This window comes from Giraffa tippelskirchi, chromosome 4, assembly GCF_054371585.1.
Source record: "Giraffa tippelskirchi isolate mGirTip1 chromosome 4, T2T-mGirTip1v1.2.pri, whole genome shotgun sequence".
NCBI classification, from domain to species: domain Eukaryota; kingdom Metazoa; phylum Chordata; class Mammalia; order Artiodactyla; family Giraffidae; genus Giraffa; species Giraffa tippelskirchi.
The window spans coordinates 188,830,724-188,849,275 of record NC_137278.1 but is presented as its reverse complement, the minus strand read 5'-3'; the positions used below and the strand labels follow the sequence as shown (position 1 = coordinate 188,849,275).

General features: G+C 38.3%; 1 protein-coding gene across 11 annotated transcripts in view; it reads right to left on the bottom strand.

Annotated features, from left to right (window-relative positions):
- Nucleotides 1-18,552, bottom strand: part of EPS8 (EGFR pathway substrate 8, signaling adaptor) — a 194,127-nt gene that overhangs the window by 59,993 nt on the left and 115,582 nt on the right. For 7 of the 11 annotated variants that reach the window (XM_081589143.1, XM_081589144.1, XM_081589145.1 and 4 more), the window contains 2 exons: nt 11,665-11,744; nt 8,254-8,327 (listed from right to left, as the gene is read on the bottom strand). In XM_081589143.1, coding sequence (XP_081445269.1) covers nt 8,254-8,327; nt 11,665-11,723 — 133 coding nt within the window. In that variant the 5' untranslated portion in view covers nt 11,724-11,744. Of the gene's footprint in view, nt 1-3,161; nt 3,452-3,619; nt 3,728-8,253; nt 8,403-11,614; nt 11,745-17,447; nt 17,526-18,552 lie in introns of those variants that run through there. The other 4 variants (XM_081589148.1, XM_081589150.1, XM_081589154.1 and 1 more) reach the window with 4 other exon arrangements.

The window sequence follows — 18,552 nt, the reverse complement described above, 5'->3', positions numbered from 1 at the left end:
GTGTAGGTCATGGTCACATAGTCTCTCTCTCTGATATAATTAGAGTTAGGAACAAACTCTACTTGATTGTAGTGCCACTGATGGTGCTTCACTGTTTTTCCTAATGGTTTTATTCCATGGACCAGAATATACAAACCCAAAGGGATGGAATTAGGCGGATTCAGTTAGCAAAGATGGAAATTCTTTATGCATTATTTTAGTGTTACTGAGTTGATACAGTGCTGTGAAAACTGCTATTTTACTTCTGGACCAGGTACTTAAACTTAGGTTTCAGTGAACTTTGGATGATTATGATGTATCACTGTAGGTTCATCAAATCTAACAGGTGTATTCCTCTGAAGGTGGCTGCTGACAGTGGAGGAGGCTAGGCTGTGGGGATTTATGGAAAACCTTGATACTCCTTGATTTTGCTGTGAACCTAAAACTGACCCCCAAAATGTCTTAATTAAAAAAAAAATTAGGTTTCAGTTAACTCTTCAATGAGTACAATGACCACTATAACAATACTCAGGTCTCAGCATTTAAACTTAATTCTCGTTTGCCTATATTGCTGTTTATGCATAAGATAGCAAGATTTGAAACAGCTACTATTCAGAAGATTGTTATTTTTTCTTTCTCTGAAAACAAACTGCTGCTCAGAAAGTAAGGATTTGGTTATTAAAAAGAAAAAGGGTAACATAAAAGTGAAAGTGAAACTCACTCAGTCGTGTCCAACTCTTTGTGACCCCACGGACTATACACTCTGTGGAATTCTCTAGGCCAGAATACTGGAGTGGGTAGCCTTTCCCTTTTCCAGGGAATCTTCCCAACCCAGGGATCAAACTCAGGTCTCCTGCATTGCAGGCGGATTCTTTACCAGCTGAACCACCAGGGAAGCCAAACATAAAAGTAGCTGCCAAGTATTCCTCTAAGTAAAACAATGGGTTATTGTTCATACTACTTTACACTTACAGAAACTTTCAGCCACAGGAAAGGAGAACTCCTTTTCCATTATTTTAGTGTTTAATTTCTGTACAGGAGAGGTGGCTTAGCGGGAATCAATAAGAAGCAGTGAGTAATAATTACAAGCTTTCACGATGTAGGCAACTATAAGCAACATTGACAAATCACTCTTTGAACAGATCACTTTTTAAAAACAAACAAGGTCATTTTTACAAAACCACATTACTTAAGAATTCATTTTATTGCCTGGTCCAACAAGTTGTTAAAACAGCTCATCCCCCAAGGAGAAAAAAAGCTTTAAAACTTTCAGATAACGTAGAAAAATTGCCAAACTGTCTTTTTGAGCCACACGTACTTGACATACTCTATGAAGCTGGATGTTGACTCTGACATTGCTCAACCTCCTGGTAATATATAGTCAAGAGCCTTTTACTTATTACAGTTTTAAAAAAATGTTTTTTCTTAAAATATGTATTTTTTCCAAGTAAATTACACCTTGTCAACAATGAGGATGGAAATAAGAGAAGTGGGTTTTAACCCTTCGGTGCCACCTGAATTTATAAGACCTTTCCTGGACTTCAAATGGGACAATTAAAGAGACTAATAATTCCAAACTAAGAACAGAAAGAAAAAGAAAGATAAGAACAAAACGAAAAATACGTGGGTCAATATCTATTAAGAAAAGTGGTATATTTGAGAACATTGAGTTGAGCACTGTGTAAAAATACAGCAAAGTTTACAGTCAGTTATACAGAAATGAAGCATACAGATAACAGATTACTGATGCTCACTTTACCAGTACCTCCATAAGAAGAAAAAAGAAAAGCAAGAAGAAAACAAATATATCTTCCTACATGTTAACATCACAATAGCGTTCAAACCAGGTAAAATGAAACTGGAGAGACTGCCTGTCAAATTTATCTTTTATTACATCACCGCCCAACAATATGATAAATGTAGGTCATGACAATAAAGTATTACTAAATGGTAATTCTGTGAAACATATTTTTCTGGTGATAGGATGACTTTAAACAGCTGATTAGTTATGGTGAGCTGTCATAATCCAAATTTAGCTCATTTAAAGGAAAGTTATTTTTCTAGGAAGTTCAGCTGTTCAGAACACAGCAAAGAACCCACACTTAAATAAAACAAGCCCTCTGAGTGGCAGACAGAGATGTCACAATGTCTAATGTTAATATTTGCACATTTTAACGCATAGACTCTCTATTCCCTACTTACAACCTATGTGTAATACTCACAAGATTTCCTATTAGTTTCTTACCCTACATATATCAAAAGCAAAGCTAGAAGCAGGCATATTACTAACAAAGGACAGTTCATCTGAGTTTATTAAAACTGCTTGGGACCTAGCCACACAGGAAAATACAACAGCTTCAAATACTCCTATGGGAAAAGATCCTGTATGATTTGGTGTAAAGTTAAGGAATGAGCTTCCCTGGTGGCTCAGTGGTAAAGAATCCACCTGCCAATGCAAGAGACATGAGTTTCATCCCTAGGTCAGGAAGACCCCCTGGAGGAGGAAATGGCAACCCACTCTAGTATTCTTGCCTGGGAAATCCCATGGACAGAGGAGCCTGGTGGGCTACAGTCCATGGGGTCACAAAGAGTCTGACAGGACTTAGCAGCTAAACAACAATAACAGCAACAAAGGTAAGGAATGCAGTCTCTGAGCACCTCACAGTACACAAGCTGGAGTATACGCCACTGACCCTCTGAGTCATGGACGAGGGATTACAGGAGCCACACCCCAACAGAAGGGAATGTCTAAGGCTTTTTACAAGCATTTCCCTTAAAAAAAGACTTTGACAAGCAGACTAACTGGAAAAAAATACATAAAATTTTCAATACCCTGATAACGGCAGCCAAAGGAAATGTTACCACCATGAGATAAGAAAAGAAAGAAACTATAGAAAAGAGAAATTAATATGTATTTCCTACTTATGTTGTCAGGGACTTTATTGATGCAGAGCCTCTCACATACTGGCTTTAAAATTTCTTGTACAATAATGAATAAATGACAGTTTAGGGTGATTAAAACTGCAGCACAACTTAACCATTTTCCTTGAATAAATTAAAGAATATATCTAGAAGAAGCAAATTTATTATCATAATTGTGCAGTTCACATTCATAGGACTTATAAAAAAATATCTCTAGTGATAGCTGGAATGCAAACTTTAAAATATATGATGAAGATTACCTTTTGTTCCTGTCAAAGTATCACTGAGATGAGATGTATGACATCATCTGGAGGTAACATTAAAATATTAAATTTGATGCATCTGAGAACCCATGACTAAAAGTTACCCTCCTATACCCTTTCTTACTACCATGAAGGGTTCACTACTTCTATCTTTTCATATACAGTTGCCACAGTATTATCATCATTTCTATTTTGCAGCTGAGGAAACTGGGACCAACAGATTTAATCGTTGGCTCAAAATGGCGGCCCTTTTGGTAGAAGTGCTATGGTTCAGCCACGGATCGTGTGGCCCCCAAAACCCATGCGCTGCCTCTCTGAGAGAGATGCTGAAGCAGTCATAACGGTGCATTATGGTGTCAGACTGAAAAGTGTTCTCATAAAAAAGACCAAGCTGCATGAAACTCCTGACACAGGCTCTAGCCTGTGCTCGGTACATAAAAAACAGTGGTCATTACCGTGAAACTCATGTTGCAGCATGCTAAATAATGCCCACACATCCTAGAGGAATCCATGTGCCAGCCATGAAGGCGAGTGAATTCCTGAAAGATTTATTCAACTGGTTTAATCATCGGAGAGGAGAAATCTTAAAGGCATACACTGTGACACAATAAATGACATCACAAATCTCTCCTTTACCGACATGTTAATTACAAAAGAAAAGTTAAAACTATGCAGTTTGGGAGGCTAAACAGTCCTAAAATTAACTAAATATAGTTAGAGTTTCAGCTGGAATTTTATTTCAGTTGAATAAACTAGAAAAGGTTTGTTCAAAACCTGGACATGTTTCTATGCTGTCATTCATCCCATTCACTCATTGCATTTACTGGGAACCTGTCAGAGAGAAGGCATAATGTACACATGTGTCTTTGTGGACAGTGTGCTGAGAGGGAAAGGTGAGTATTAGCTACAAGGAGGAGTGAAATGTTACTTGCAACTTCAAGGAATTTAAAACCCTCTGACATTTAAGCCTAACACACTGCTGAGTCTTCTTTCTTCCTTATAAATGCCTCTTGCGTTTGCCTGTTTCCATCATTCTATTTATGTCCTCTGTTTACCCATATGCTGCTCATTTTTGTCACACTACCCCAAATTGACTGTTACATTTTCTTACAGTCAAGATTTTTAAATTTATGTGAGTTTGACAAATTACCTCACCTTAGAAAGGAGCCCCAGCTTGCTTTATATGTAAAAAGCGGGGAATAAAAATTTACTACTTAAAAGCTAAAGATTCAGTTCCTGGGTTGGACTCAATATTGTGAAAATGACTATACTACCAAACGCAATCTACAGATTCAATGTGATCCCTATCAAATTACCAATAGCATTTTTCATAGAACAAGAGCAAAAAATTTCAGAATTCATATGGAAACACAAAAGACCGTGAATAGCCAAAGCAGTCTTCAGAAAGAAGAACAGAGCTGGAGGAATCAACCTTCCTGACTTCAGATTATACCACAAAGCTACAGTCATCGTGACAGTATGGTACTGATACAAAAACAGAAATATAGACCAAAGGTATAAGATAGAAAGTCCAGAAATAAACTCATGTACCTATGGGTACCTTATTTTTGACAAAGGAGGCAAGAATATACAATGGGGCAAAGACAGCCTCTTCAATAAATGGTGCTGGGAAAACTGGACAGCAACATGTAAAAGTATGAAATTAGAACACTTCCTAACACCAAACACAAAGATTAACTCAAAATGGATTAAAGACCTAAATGTAAGACCAGAAACTATAAAACTCTTAAGAGGAAAACATAGGCAGAACACTCGATGACATAAATCAAAGATCCTCTATGACCCACCTCCTAGAGTAATGTAAATAAAAACAAAAGTAAACAAGTGGGACCTGATTAAACTTAAAAGCTTTTGCATAGCAAAGGAAGCTATAAGCAAGACAACCCTCAGAATGGGAGAAAATAATAGCAAATGAAACAACTGCTAAAGGATTAATTTCCAAAATATACAAGCAGCTTATACAAGTCAATGCCAGAAAAACAAACAACCCAATCAAAAAGTGGGAAAAAGATCTAAAAAGACATTTCTCCAAAGAATACATACAGATGGCTAACAAACACATGAAAAGATGCTCAACATTGCTCATTATTAGAGAAATGCAAATCAAAATTACAATGAGATATCACCTCAGACCAGTCAGAATGGCCATCATCAAAAAGTCTACAAACAATAAATGCTGGAGAGGGTGTGGAGAAAAGGGAATGCTCTTGCACTGTTGGTGGGAATGTAAATTGATCCAGCCACCATGGAAGACAGTATGGAGATTCCTTAAAAAACTAGGAATAAAATCACCATATGACCCAGCAATCCCACTCCTAGGCATATACCCTGAGGAAACCAAAATTGAAAGAGACACATGTATCCCACTGTTCACTGCAGCACTATTTACAATAGCTAGAACATGGAAGCAACCTAGACGTCCATCGACAGGTGAATGGATAAAGAAGTTGTGGTATATATACACAAAGGAATATTACTCAGCCATAAAAAGGAATGCATTTGAGTCAGTTCTGATGAGGTGGATGAACCTAGAACCTATTAAACAGAGTGAAGTGAGTCAGAAAGTGAAAGATAAATATCGTATTTTATACACAGAAACACAGAAACACATATTTAATACACAGAAACAAATAAGTATCTGTCTTGAAATGAAAGACTGAAGGAATTATTTTTGCAAAAAAGAAAAAAGTTTTCCCTTTTCAGTTTCTTCAAGTCATGCTCTAGAGTGCAAGTCTCTTAAAGTCAAAGGACCTTATTACTGGCCCTCTTTGGGGCACATATATTACTGGCCCTGTTCTGGGCACGTATTAATCACAAAATAAATATTTGTTGAATATATTCTCTAGATCTACAACTCATAATGACTAGGGCATGGTAAGAATGTCACAATATCATACTCAAGAGAATTGAAACCAAAGCTAATCAGATTTACAAGGTCATAGGAAAATGTATATGGTATAAAATCCATTTTATGAATGTGTCATTTGAGTCCTAAAGTCTAGCCACTGGATATACAGGAGGAGAAAGAATCACAAAACCTTAGAATGAGTCATTTTTACCACAGCCAAAATTTTGTAGCTCTAAATGATGTAAAAAGAAAAGAATTTCAACTTGAGAAAATGCTATTGGTTCCTACAGTTGATAACAACAATAGCAGACATATACAGCATTTGCTGCTTGCCAGGCACTGCACTAAGCATTTCATACGTCGTAGCTCAATAAATTCTTGTATCAAGCCTATGAGATATTCCCATTTTACAGATAAGCAAAATGAGGGACACATAGGTAAAGTAATTTGTTCAGGATCACTCAACTAATAAATGGTAGAACTGAATTTCAACCAGGATGTCTGACTCCAGAGTCTTTGCTCTTAACCCCAATACTAGTCTCATTCTTTATGGGTATACAGTAACAAAAGGCCACACAGATCCCATAAATGCAAATGTCTTCCTAAACACATGTGATATGTTTCAGGAGTCCTCAACTTCTTTGTAGTATTGAATTCTGTTTTATATTTGAAGTTTAAAAAAACAGTATTTATAGCTGAGACAATGGAAAGAAGACAATGGAAGTTAGAGAAACATCACTAAGAAATTACATAAGGGCTATTGGTCAAACGGTAATACTACCCAAAAAGTTCAAGAGCTGTAAGGAAGAAGTCCTGTTGTCAGCCCATGATCAACAGGACCAGTCATGAAGATCAACAAACACATCACGCATCATTAGATGCGGAAATCTACCTAAAGTATTTAGGTCTCCATAGAAAAGTCTCCATAGAAAGCACTGAGTACATTTCATCTGTAGTTCTAAATTGTATGACAGCCAGCAGAGATTATGGCTTTGGTAGCTTCCACAAAAATTATTTTTAGAATAACCTTTATGCATTTATCTCTATTTCATGCCCAATAATATAAACAAGTCATAGGTTCAAACTGTGGCTTTGAACATGTCATTTACAAAAGTAGTCAGAAATGTATTTATACCCCATTACAATAAACTGTGGAAAATTCTGAAAGAGAGAGGAACAGCAGACCACCTGACCTGCCTCTTGAGAAACCTGTATGCAGGTCAGGAAGCAACAGTTAGAACTGGACATGGAACAACAGACTGGTTCCAAATAGGAAAAGGAGTACATCAAGGCTGTATATTGTCACCCTGCTTATTTAACTTATATGCAGAGTACATCATGAGAAACGCTGGGCTGGATGAAGCACAAGCTGGAATCAAGATTGCCGGGAGAAATATCAAAAACCTCAGATATGCAGATGACACCACCCTTATGGCAGAAAGCAAAGACCTAAAGAGCCTCTTGATGAAAGTGAAAGAGGAGAGTGAAAAAGTTGGCTTAACATTTCAGAAAAGCTCAACATTCAGAAAACTAAGATCATGGCATCTGGTCCCATCACTTCATGGCAGATAGATAGGGACACAGTGGAAGCAGTGGCTGACTTTATTTTTCTGGGCTCCAAAATCACTGCAGATGGTGACTGCAGCCATGAAATTAAAAGACGCTTACTCCTTGGAAGGAAAGTTATGACCAACCTAGATAGCATATTAAAAAGCAGAGACACTACTTTGCCAACAAAGGTCTGTCTAATCAAGGCTATGGTTTTTCCAGTAGTCATGTATGGATGTGACAGTTGGACGGTGAAGAAAGCTGAGCACTGAAGAATTGATACTTTTGAACTGTGGTGTTGGAGAAGACTCTTGAGAGTCCCTTGAACTGCAAGGAGATCCAACCAGTCCATCCTAAAGGAGATCAGTCCTGGGTGTTCACTGGAAGGACTGATGCTGAAGCTGAAACTCCAATACTCTGGCCACCTGATGTGAAGAGCTGACTCATTGGAAAAGACCCTGATGCTGGGAAAGACTGAGGGCAGGAGGAGAAGGGGACAACAGAGGATGAGATGGCTGGGTGGCATCACTGACTCGATGGACATGGGTTTGGGTGGACTCAGGGAGTTGGTGACGGACAGGGAGGCCTGGCGTGCTGCGGTTCATGGGGTCGCAAAGAGTCAGACACGACTAAGCGACTGAACTGAACTGAACTGAAAATATACGAACATACCATAGAGAGCCTTTGCACTTGTTCGTGAACTGTGATCTCTGTCCATGGAAAAGGTGGCTGATGATCCGTAGCCACTGTAATAAAAAAAAAAAAAAAAAAAAGGTCAGTGTGATAAGTTAAAGTCCAAACAAAGCAATAAAAAGTCAAAACTATAAATTCCAGTGTACCACAATCACGATGTGTGTTTAGAAAAATTACATAGAGTTTGTACAGCTGGTTCTGTCTAGAAATAGGCTATTGGATCCTGATCCAATATAGATTCTCTCAAATGCCAAGTCAGAACCACACCCAAGGGACTTCCCTGGTGGTCCAGTGGTTAAGACTTTGCTTTCCAATGCAGAGGGTACAGGTTTGATCCCTGGTAGAGGAGCTAAGATCCCACATGCTTTGTGAACAACAACAAAAAGAGACCAAAACATAAAAACAGAAGCAGTATTGTAACAAATTCAGCAAAGACTAAAAAAAAAAAAAACAGCCATGGAGATTCAATAAGGTTGAGGCTAGCTTAGAAAAATTTAAGTTTGTCATACTAAATTGAGTTTTGAGCAGTGATCCAATTATAAAAAGTTCTCAGTTATTCAAACTATAGCAAAATAGACACTATTGTTTTCACAAATACTTAAACAGAAGTTAATAAAAATAACACTTTATCATTAAATCTGACTAGCTATACCCTGGAGAAGGCAATGGCACCCCACTCTAGTACTCTTGCCTAGAAAATCCCATGGACGGAGGAGCCTGGTAGGCTGCAGTCCATGGGGTTGGACATGACTGAGCGACTTCACTTTCACTTTTCCCTTTCATGCACTGGAGAAGGAAATGGCAATCCACTCCAGTATTCTTGCCTGGAGAATCCCAGGGACAGCGGAGCCTGGTGGGCTGCCGTCTATGGGGTCGCACAGAGTCAGACACGACTGAAGTGACTTAGCAGCAGCAGCAGCAGCTATACCCGACTTCTAATTTACTGTTATCTGAAGTAAACAGTATTTAAATTTTTAAAATTTACTCAGTAAACATTTATTAAGCCCTAAAATCTAGAAACTCAACATTCAGAAAACTAAGATCATGGCATCTGGTCCCATCACTTCATGGCAAATAGATGGGGAAACAATGACAGACTATTTTTTCAGGCTCCAAAATCACTGCAGATGGTGACTGCAGCCATGAAATTAAAAGGTGCTTGCTCCTTGGAAGAAAAGTTATGAACAACCTAGACAGCATATTAAAAAGCAGAGACATCACTTTACCAACAAAGGTTCGTCTAGTCAAAGCTATGGTTTTTCCAGTAGTCATGTATGGATATGAGTTGACTGTAAAGAAAGCTGAGCACCGAAGAACTGATGCTTCTGAACTGCGGTGTTGGAGAAGACTCTTGAGAGTCCCTTGGACAGCAAGGAGATCAGTCCTGAATATTCATTGGAAGGACTGATGCTGAAGCTGAAACTCCAATACTTTGGCCACCTGATGCGAAGAACTGACTCATTTGAAAAGACCCTGATGCTGGGAAAGATTGAAGGTGGGAGGAGAAGGGGATAACAGAGGATGAGATGCTTGGATGGCATCACCAACTCAATGGACATGAGTTTGAGTAAACTCTGGGAGTTGGTGATGGACAGGGAGGACTGGCATGTTGCAGTCCATGGGGTCACAAAGAGACAGACACAACTGAGTGACTGAACTGAACTGAAAATCTAGAAAAATGAGGAGTAAGGTGGGTGGCTTCCCTGGTGGCTCATTGGTAAAGAATCTGCCTGCCAATGCAGAAGACACAGATTCGATCCCTGTGTTGGGAAGATCCTTAGTAGAAGGAAATGGCAACCCACTCTAGCATTCTTGCCTGGAGAGTCCCATGGACAGAAGATCCTGGTGGGCTGCAGTCCATGGGGTTGCAAAAGACTCAGACAGGACTTAGCAACTAAACAACAACAAAGGCAGGGGTAGGGGGTAAGGAGTGTATTGTTAATACAACAAGTAAAATGGTTATGTGATATCTGGGTAAAACTAATAGATAAAACACCAAAAAAGGACTAAGTTTCTATAACGACGCTCAAGAAGACTTGACTGGCATTTAAGCAGAATCTAAAAGAATGGAAGGCAGCTCCAGAAGCAGGTGAGAATTAAGTGAGGAAAAAGCATGTAGATCTGGCTCAAGAACCAGCATGGTTGCTGAAGGAATAAGCATCTAATGGGATGTGCTTGGCAGAGATGAATGGCTCAAGAAGCAGGGAAGGCAAATAGAGTGCTTCAGAATTAAATTTCTGTTCTCTTTACACAGGGAAGTAACATGATCCAAACTACTTATTAAGAAAGATAATCCAGGAATTAATGGCAAGGTAACCAGATGGAAAGACTGAAGGCAAAAAGAGAAGAGGGTGGCAGAGGATGAGATGGTTGGATGGCATCACTGACTCAATGGATATGGATTTGAGCAAACTCTGGGAGATAGTGAAAGACAAGGAGGCCTGGTGTGCTGCAGTCCATGGGGTCGCCAAGAGTCAGACACGACTTAGCAACTGAACAAAATCAGATGGAAAGGGACTGTAAAAATTCACGCAGGAGATAAAGCCCACAAATAAAGGTAGAAGAGAAGGAATAGTTTGGGATAGAAATAAGAATTCCTTAATAGAAAAAATTATAATAAATTCATAATTAAATGCGTATTTATTATAAGAAAAATGAAAAAATGAAGCTGTGGTAAAACTTTCTGACTTAAATAAACTGAGGTACAAGATAAAGATGACACCTGACATACTCCCCTGGTGGCTCTTACTGACCAGCACTAAAGGCACTGGCAATCATCTTTGTAAAAAGAAAAGCTGAAGCAATGCGAACAGGCTAGATCTGAAAAATGAGAATAACTGAGCTATAAAGATAGTGAACTCTAAATTAGAATGACCAATATCAAATAACAACAGTATTAACCACAATATACAAGGCAATGGCCACTTAAGTTGGGGCACCGATTTCAAATTATATCTAAAGCCACAGGAACCGGCCTTTTTTTTATTTTACACAATGGTAAATATCTTGAGAGACTGGACTAGATGACATTTAACTTTCCTCAAATGCAAATATTTTATAAATAACAAAAATTGAATGCTCCAGAGAAAGTGAAAGCTATGAAATGGAGTACATATTCAACTACGGAAAGCTTTAATACATAAAATACCAGAACAAAACGTCTTCAATTAGATCATTGTCACTGGGGTTTATTGCTTAACCATCTTTTTTCTTATGAGACACAGTAAACTTTTAACATTAACATATCTTAGTGTTACAAAGGAATTATATATTGAGGAATGAATTACATAAAGAAGTGAAACAGCTCTTTTTGCCGAAAATATAAAACAATTAAAACCACCAAAACAAATTAAAATAAGCAAGAAATTAAATATAAAATTTCCAACTTACTTCATTTGAGATGGATTCATTCCAAAACCACTGGGATGATTGGAAATATGACCATTCATCGTGATTTTAATGCTTGTGTTCTGAAAAGAGAAAGGTTCATGGATTGAAGGCAGTAAAAAGGTTGAGACATCTCAGCTTTAAAGTTATTCATTTAACAAAATATGTGTCACTTCCAGGATGACGCTAGAAATATAAATATCTCCACCCTTTGAGAGCTCAGGCTCCAGAATTACATATGGACATACAAACAAAGATTAAACTGCCATTTAAAAATTGTTTTCCTAATATTTATTTACTTATTTAGCTGCACCAGATCTTAGTTGCATCATGTGGGATCTTTGGTTGCAGCACATGGGATCTAGTTCCCTGATCAGGGATCAAAGTCCAGGTGAGTAAAAGAAAAATTGTAAATACAGTTCTGAACCCTCAAACTAGATAAGCATAATTCTATATTTTACTCAATTTTATGCAATGTTATTTTAATATTTCATTATGAAAGTAATATAAACTCATTAAATTAAAAAAAAATTTGAAAAATATGGAAAAGCACAAAATACAAAATAGTATAGAGGGGAAAAGTGTCACCCAACCCCATCATTTGAAGATAACCATTTAACAGTCCTGTCAGTTTCTGAAAGAGATGGGAATACCAGACCATCTGACCTGTCTCTTGAGAAACGTGTATGCAGGTCAGGAAGCAACAGTTAGAACTGGACATGGAAAAACAGACTGGTTCCAAATAGGAAAATGAGTACGTCAAGGCTGTATATTGTCACCCTGCTTATTTAACTTATATGCAGAGTACATCATGAGAAATGCTGGGCTGGAAGAAACACAAGCTGGAATCAAGATTGCTGGGAGAAATATCAATAACCTCAGATATGCGGATGACACCAGCCTTATGGCAGAAAGTGAAGAAGAACTAAAGAGCCTCTTGATGAAGGTGAAAGAGGAGAGTGAAAAAGTTGGCTTAAAGCTCAATGTTCAGAAAACTAAGATCATGGCATCTGGTCCCATCACTTCATGGGAAATAGATAGGGAAACAGTGGAAACAGTGTCAGACTTTATTTTTTTGGGCTCCAAAATCACTGCAGATGTTGATTGCAGCCATGAAATTAAAAGACGCTTACTCCTCGGAAGGAAGGTTATGGCCAACCTAGATAGCGTATTTAAAAGCAGAGACACTACTTTGCCAACAAAAGTACGTCTAGTCAAGGCTATGGTTTTTCCAGTGGTCGTGTATGGATGTGAGAGTTGGTGAAGAAAGCTGAGCGCCGAAGAATTGATGCTTTTGAACTGTGGTGTTGGAGAAGACTCTTGAGAGTCCCTTGGACTGCAAGGAGATCCAATCAATCCATCCTAAAAGAGATCAATCCTGGGTGTTCATTAGAAGGTCTGATGTTGAAGCTGAAACTCCAATACTTTGGCCACCTCATGTGAAGGGTTGACTCATTGGAAAAGACCCTGATGCTGGGTAGGATTGGGGGCGGGAGGAGAAGGGGACAACAGAGGATGAGATGGTTGGATGGCATCACCGACTCGATGGACATGGGTTTGGGTAGACTCTGGGAGTTGGTGATGGACAGGGAGGCCTGGCGTGCTGCAATTCATGAGGTCGCAAAGAGTCGGACATGACTGAGCAACTGAACTGAACAGTTTCTTCCAGTCTTTTTTTCCTGTATCTAGCTTTTCTTTCTTCCTTCTTTCCTTCCTTCCATTTTCCTTATTCCTTCTTTCAAAGCATATCTGACCACGTCCTATCCATACACTTGGATATACCTTTTTTCAAGAAGGTATTCTTTTATACATTCCTTTTACTCTTCACAAGAAAAGCAACTTTTTAAATTAACACCAGATACTTCTCTTCAGAAACCATTTTTAATCTGTTTCATAAACTGAACAAATTACCTTCAAATAAGATGGGTGCAAATAAGTAAAACTTCCTTATTGCCATATCCAGTGGCCTTTTCTTTTTCTCCTAGACAGAATTCCTACATCTGAATTATTTCTATTGACCCCTAAATACTTGGCCCTTCCTGGTTTCTGTGGCACTAAACTATTTTGGATCTTGTCTTACACGTCTGACGTTTGTATACATTACATTACTATGTTGCTTCAATAACTGAGAGGTAGGTGGGACGTATCACAGCTTTATTATGAGACAAAGGCAAAGAGAGTAGAAACATTAGCAACTACTGTGTGAGTTACATGTCAGGTACTATGACAAACACTGGAACTCCTAAGGAGATCAAGAGAGACATAGTCCTAGCTTTGGGCCAATAGTCTAATAGGAAAAATGTACACTTAGAAAATAAATATAATATTTTAAATTGTTGTTACTATTACAAAGGGAAAATTCAGGGCCATATGGGGGGTATATGATTTATGGGAACTTAAATAGGGAGGGCACAGAAAGTCTACATAAAGAAATAATATTCAAGACCTAGTAACTTCAAATTAACTCTTTTTCATTCTTCAGATCTCAGTTCAAACACCATGTCCTCGGGGCAGCATTTACTGACTTCTGTGAATAGATATAAGCCCACTATCAGATACACTCAGCACTATACACAGTTTTTCAAAGTATTTACCACAGTTGTAATTTCTCATTTGTTTACATTAATTCCTGATTCTTCACTAGACTTTAAGCTCCATGAGGGCAGAGACTTATTTGATGACTGCTGTTTCTTATGCATTAAGAATGGTACCAGGCACAGGCTGGGTGTTCATTAGATATTACTTCAAAGAAAGAAGGATGGACGGGAAGTCTACATTGTACTCTTCAAAGAGTTTATTGTATTCTTAAGGAGACAAAACCAATCCATATGAAACACACAGTAAATAGGTCCCAAGGTATAAGGCTCTATTTTAAATCTATTAGAGGTTCTGAGATAGGAAAAGCAAGGCAAATGCCATAATTTTTGGAAGGGTTGGAACTTGACCTAGTTCTTAAAGAATGGATAAGATTTATAAAGGTCCTCAAAACACTCAAGTTTAATTCAACATTTTCTGAGAGTCTTGTCCATATTTACTCATGGCTTAGAAGGAAATTTCTAAGTTAAGGAACAAAGAAATATTGACCTTTAACCTAGGTAAATAGTGCACCCATAAAATTACATTACATTTATACTATATTACTGCTTGTTTTTATTATTGTTGTTGATTTTCCTTTGATTTATACTTAGATACAATCAGTGCACAGAGGTAAACCAGTTCTCTAGAGAAAAACAGAACCCTGATTTGTAATACTTTTTGATTCCCATTGTATAAATATTCCCACTATGGCCCATTCCAAGCTAGCGATGGTTTAACAGCAGCTTACGAAATCCTAAATATTTTGCAGTTGGTTCTCACAAGCCTATAGGATCAAGAGAGAGCATACCACCATTACATTCTAGAATCTGGGCCAGGACAGAGGCCTAAGATAACATTATGGTGTCTTTGTTGGTGTGTGTGTGTGTGTTCAGTCGCTCAGTAGTGTCCAATTCTTAGTGACCCTATGGACTGTAGCCCACCAGGCTCCTCTGTCCATGGGACTTCCCAGGCAATAAAACTGGAGTGGGTTGCCATTTCCTCCTCCAGAGGATCTTCTGGACCCAGGGATCAAACCTGCGTCTCCTGCATCTCTTGCACTGTAGGTGGATTCTTTACTGCTGAGCCACCAGGGAGCTAAAGGTTAGGACAGAAGGTTTCACAAAAGCCTAGAACTTTAACACCATTTCTGGCACTAACTAGCCTAAGCAAGTCAATTAAGCCTCTGTCTCTATCTTCTCATCAGTAAAATAGAGGTCATTCTTGGTCTCTCTAGCTCACAGGCCAATGAAAGATCAAATGAGAGGGATGGACAAATTTCTTCTAAAGGTAAAAAAAAAAAAAAGTACTCTTTTAAAACAAGCTGGTTCATTCAGTACATAAATTAAACCCCCCAGGGTTGGTAGTGATTTTTATCTAGTTTGCATTTTAAAACCACAGCAGGTGGTTTTAGTGAAAAGCATAGCCACAGCTCATCTTTTTCATGTTTAATTCTTCATGACAGTCAAATAAATGCGTGGTTTGTGTTTTGTTTTAAAATAGTGATTTGTCAGAATGAGACACTTGAAAAAGGAATAGAAAATGTTGATTTGCTAAATTGAGTTTTAAATATAGAAACTTTCCTCTTTAGCAACCATAGTGTCATTTGTCACAGATGCTCATGCAGCATTGTGGAGGCTTTTAGATATTTAAACAGAGCAATTCAGGGCACTCTTTGCAAAGGAAACAATTACAAATGTTTGTTCTCCTTTAGGCTTTTAAGAGATATATCCAATTTATACCTATATGGACCCTTATATGGGGTCGCACAGAGTCAGACATGACTGAAGCGACTTAGCAGCAGCAGCAGCAGGACCCTTATATATATAAGCTGAGTCCTCAGTCGCTTCAGTCATGTCCGACTCTTTGCAACCCCACGGACTATAGCCCACCAGGCTCCTCTGTCCATGGAATTCTCCAGACAAGAGTACTGGAATGGGTAGCCATGTCCTCCTCCAGGGGATCTTCTTGACCCACGGATTGAACCTGTGTTTCCTGCATTGAAGGCAGATTCTTTACCACTGAGCCACTGGGGAAGCCATATATATATATGTATATATATATATATATATAGATACACACACACTTATATACCATATGTAGATATATATCTCTACATAAGTCAAGTGGGCTTTAAGAAGCGCTGCTGTTAATAAAGCTAGTGAATGTGATGAGATTCCATCCCTAAGGATGGATGAGATTCCATCCCTAAAGGATGATGCCATCAAGGTTTTGCATTCATTATGTCAGCAAATCTGGAAGACCCAGCAGTGGCCACAGGACTGGAAAAGGTCTATCCTCATCCCAATTCCCAAGAATAAGAGTACCAAAAAATATGCTAACCATTGGAAAAATGCACTCATCTCCCATGCTAGTAAGGTCATGCTTAAAATCTGACATGCTAGGCTTCAGTATTATGCGAACCAGGAACTTCCAATGTCCAAGCTGGGTTTTAGAAAAGGAAGAGGAACTAGAGATCAAATTGCCAACATTCACTGGATTATAGATAAAGCAAGGGAATTTCAGAAAAAAACATCTATCTCTGTTTCATCAACTACACTTAAGCCTTTGACTATGTGGATCATGACAAACTGTGGAAAGCTCTTAATAGAGATGGGAATACTAAATCATCTTATTGTCTCCTGAGAAACTTGTATGTAGATCAGAAAGCAAAAGTTAGAGCCCTCAATGGAACAACAGACTGGTTTAAGATTGAGAAAGGAGTATGACATGGCTGTCTGCTGTCACCCTGTTTGTTTACCTATATGCTGAGCACATCATGAGAAATCCCGGGCTGGATGAGTTACAAGCTGGAATCAAGATAGGTGGAAGAAACATCAACAGCCTCAGATATGTGGATGATACCACTCTAATGGCAGAAAGTGAAGAGGAACTAAAGTGCCTCTTGATGAGGGTGAAGAAGGAGAGTGAAAGAGCCAGCTTAAGACCAAATATTAAACACCTAAGATCATGGCATCTGGCCCCATTACCGCATGGCAAATAGAAGAGGAAACAGTGGAAGTAGTGACAAATTTCCTCTTCTTGGGCTCCAAAATCACTGCAGATGGTGACTGCAGCCATGAAATCAAAAGACAATTGCTTCTTGGCAGGAAAGCATGACAAACTTAGACAGTGGGTAGAAAAACAGAAGTATTACTCTGCTGACAAAGGTCCGTATAGTCAAGGCTATGGTCTTCCCAGGGGTCACGTACCGTTGTGAGAGCTGGGCCATAAAGAAGGCAGAACACCAAAGAATTGATGCCTTCAACCTGTGGTGCTGGAGAAGACTCCTGAAAGATTGAGGACAGAAGGAGAAGAGGGCATCAGAGGATGAGATGGCTGGACAGCATCACTGATGCGATGAACCTGAACTCGGGCAAACTCCAGCATAGGAGGTGAGACAGGGAGGCCTGGCGTGTTGCAGTCCATGGGGCTGCAAAGAGTCAGACATGACTGGGCGACTGAACAACAACAATATATGCATATGTGTGTGTATATATATATATATATATATGCATATACATATATGTAGAGATATATATCTACATACAGGTACAGATATATAATATAGAAGAATCATCAACTCTTACTGAGAAATTATATGCCTTTACTTTTATTAACTCTTAGACAAAACAACTCAAAAACTGAGACAAAGTTTTTCTTCACTGCTCTTAAGGGTAGAAAAATTCAGTTAACTCTACTACACATTAACCACTTAATTCTACCAAAAGTGTACACTAAAATCTTCATAATAGCTTCCAACAAATTTGAAATAACAGCATCAATTTCCTTATGAAAACACTTTTTGTAAGTCATAGTTACTATAATTTTCCCCTCATTTTCTCCAGAAAATAGCATTCCTTAGCAATTACAAAGATAAGGAGGATAAATTTAAGATCTAAGTTAAGTGTATCAAAAATGTTCAAAACTGAAATTTTCAAAGGAAAGCAAATAAAATGTATGAAAGTCACTGTTAGAAGAAATAAGGCTATAATAAGGCTAAACTAGCAAGCTAAACTTGTATCAGAAAGTTTAAGATCCCAAATATAAATACAATAATAATTTATATGCCCTTTGCTTTTCCATTTACAAATTGATGAATGAGTCTGTAAGCATTATTCAATGTTAGTATTCCACTACACAATCTAGCTACTACACAACCAGCAGCCCTCTCTGTATATTAAGCTGTTCTGAAATGACATGTGCCCTAAGAAAAATGTCACAGATTTTTGTTTGCTTGTTTAAGTTTTTGTTAGTCTGTGTGTGACAGAGTCCCTATCTTGAAGCAACTGTATTTCAATTTCAACTTAATTTAAT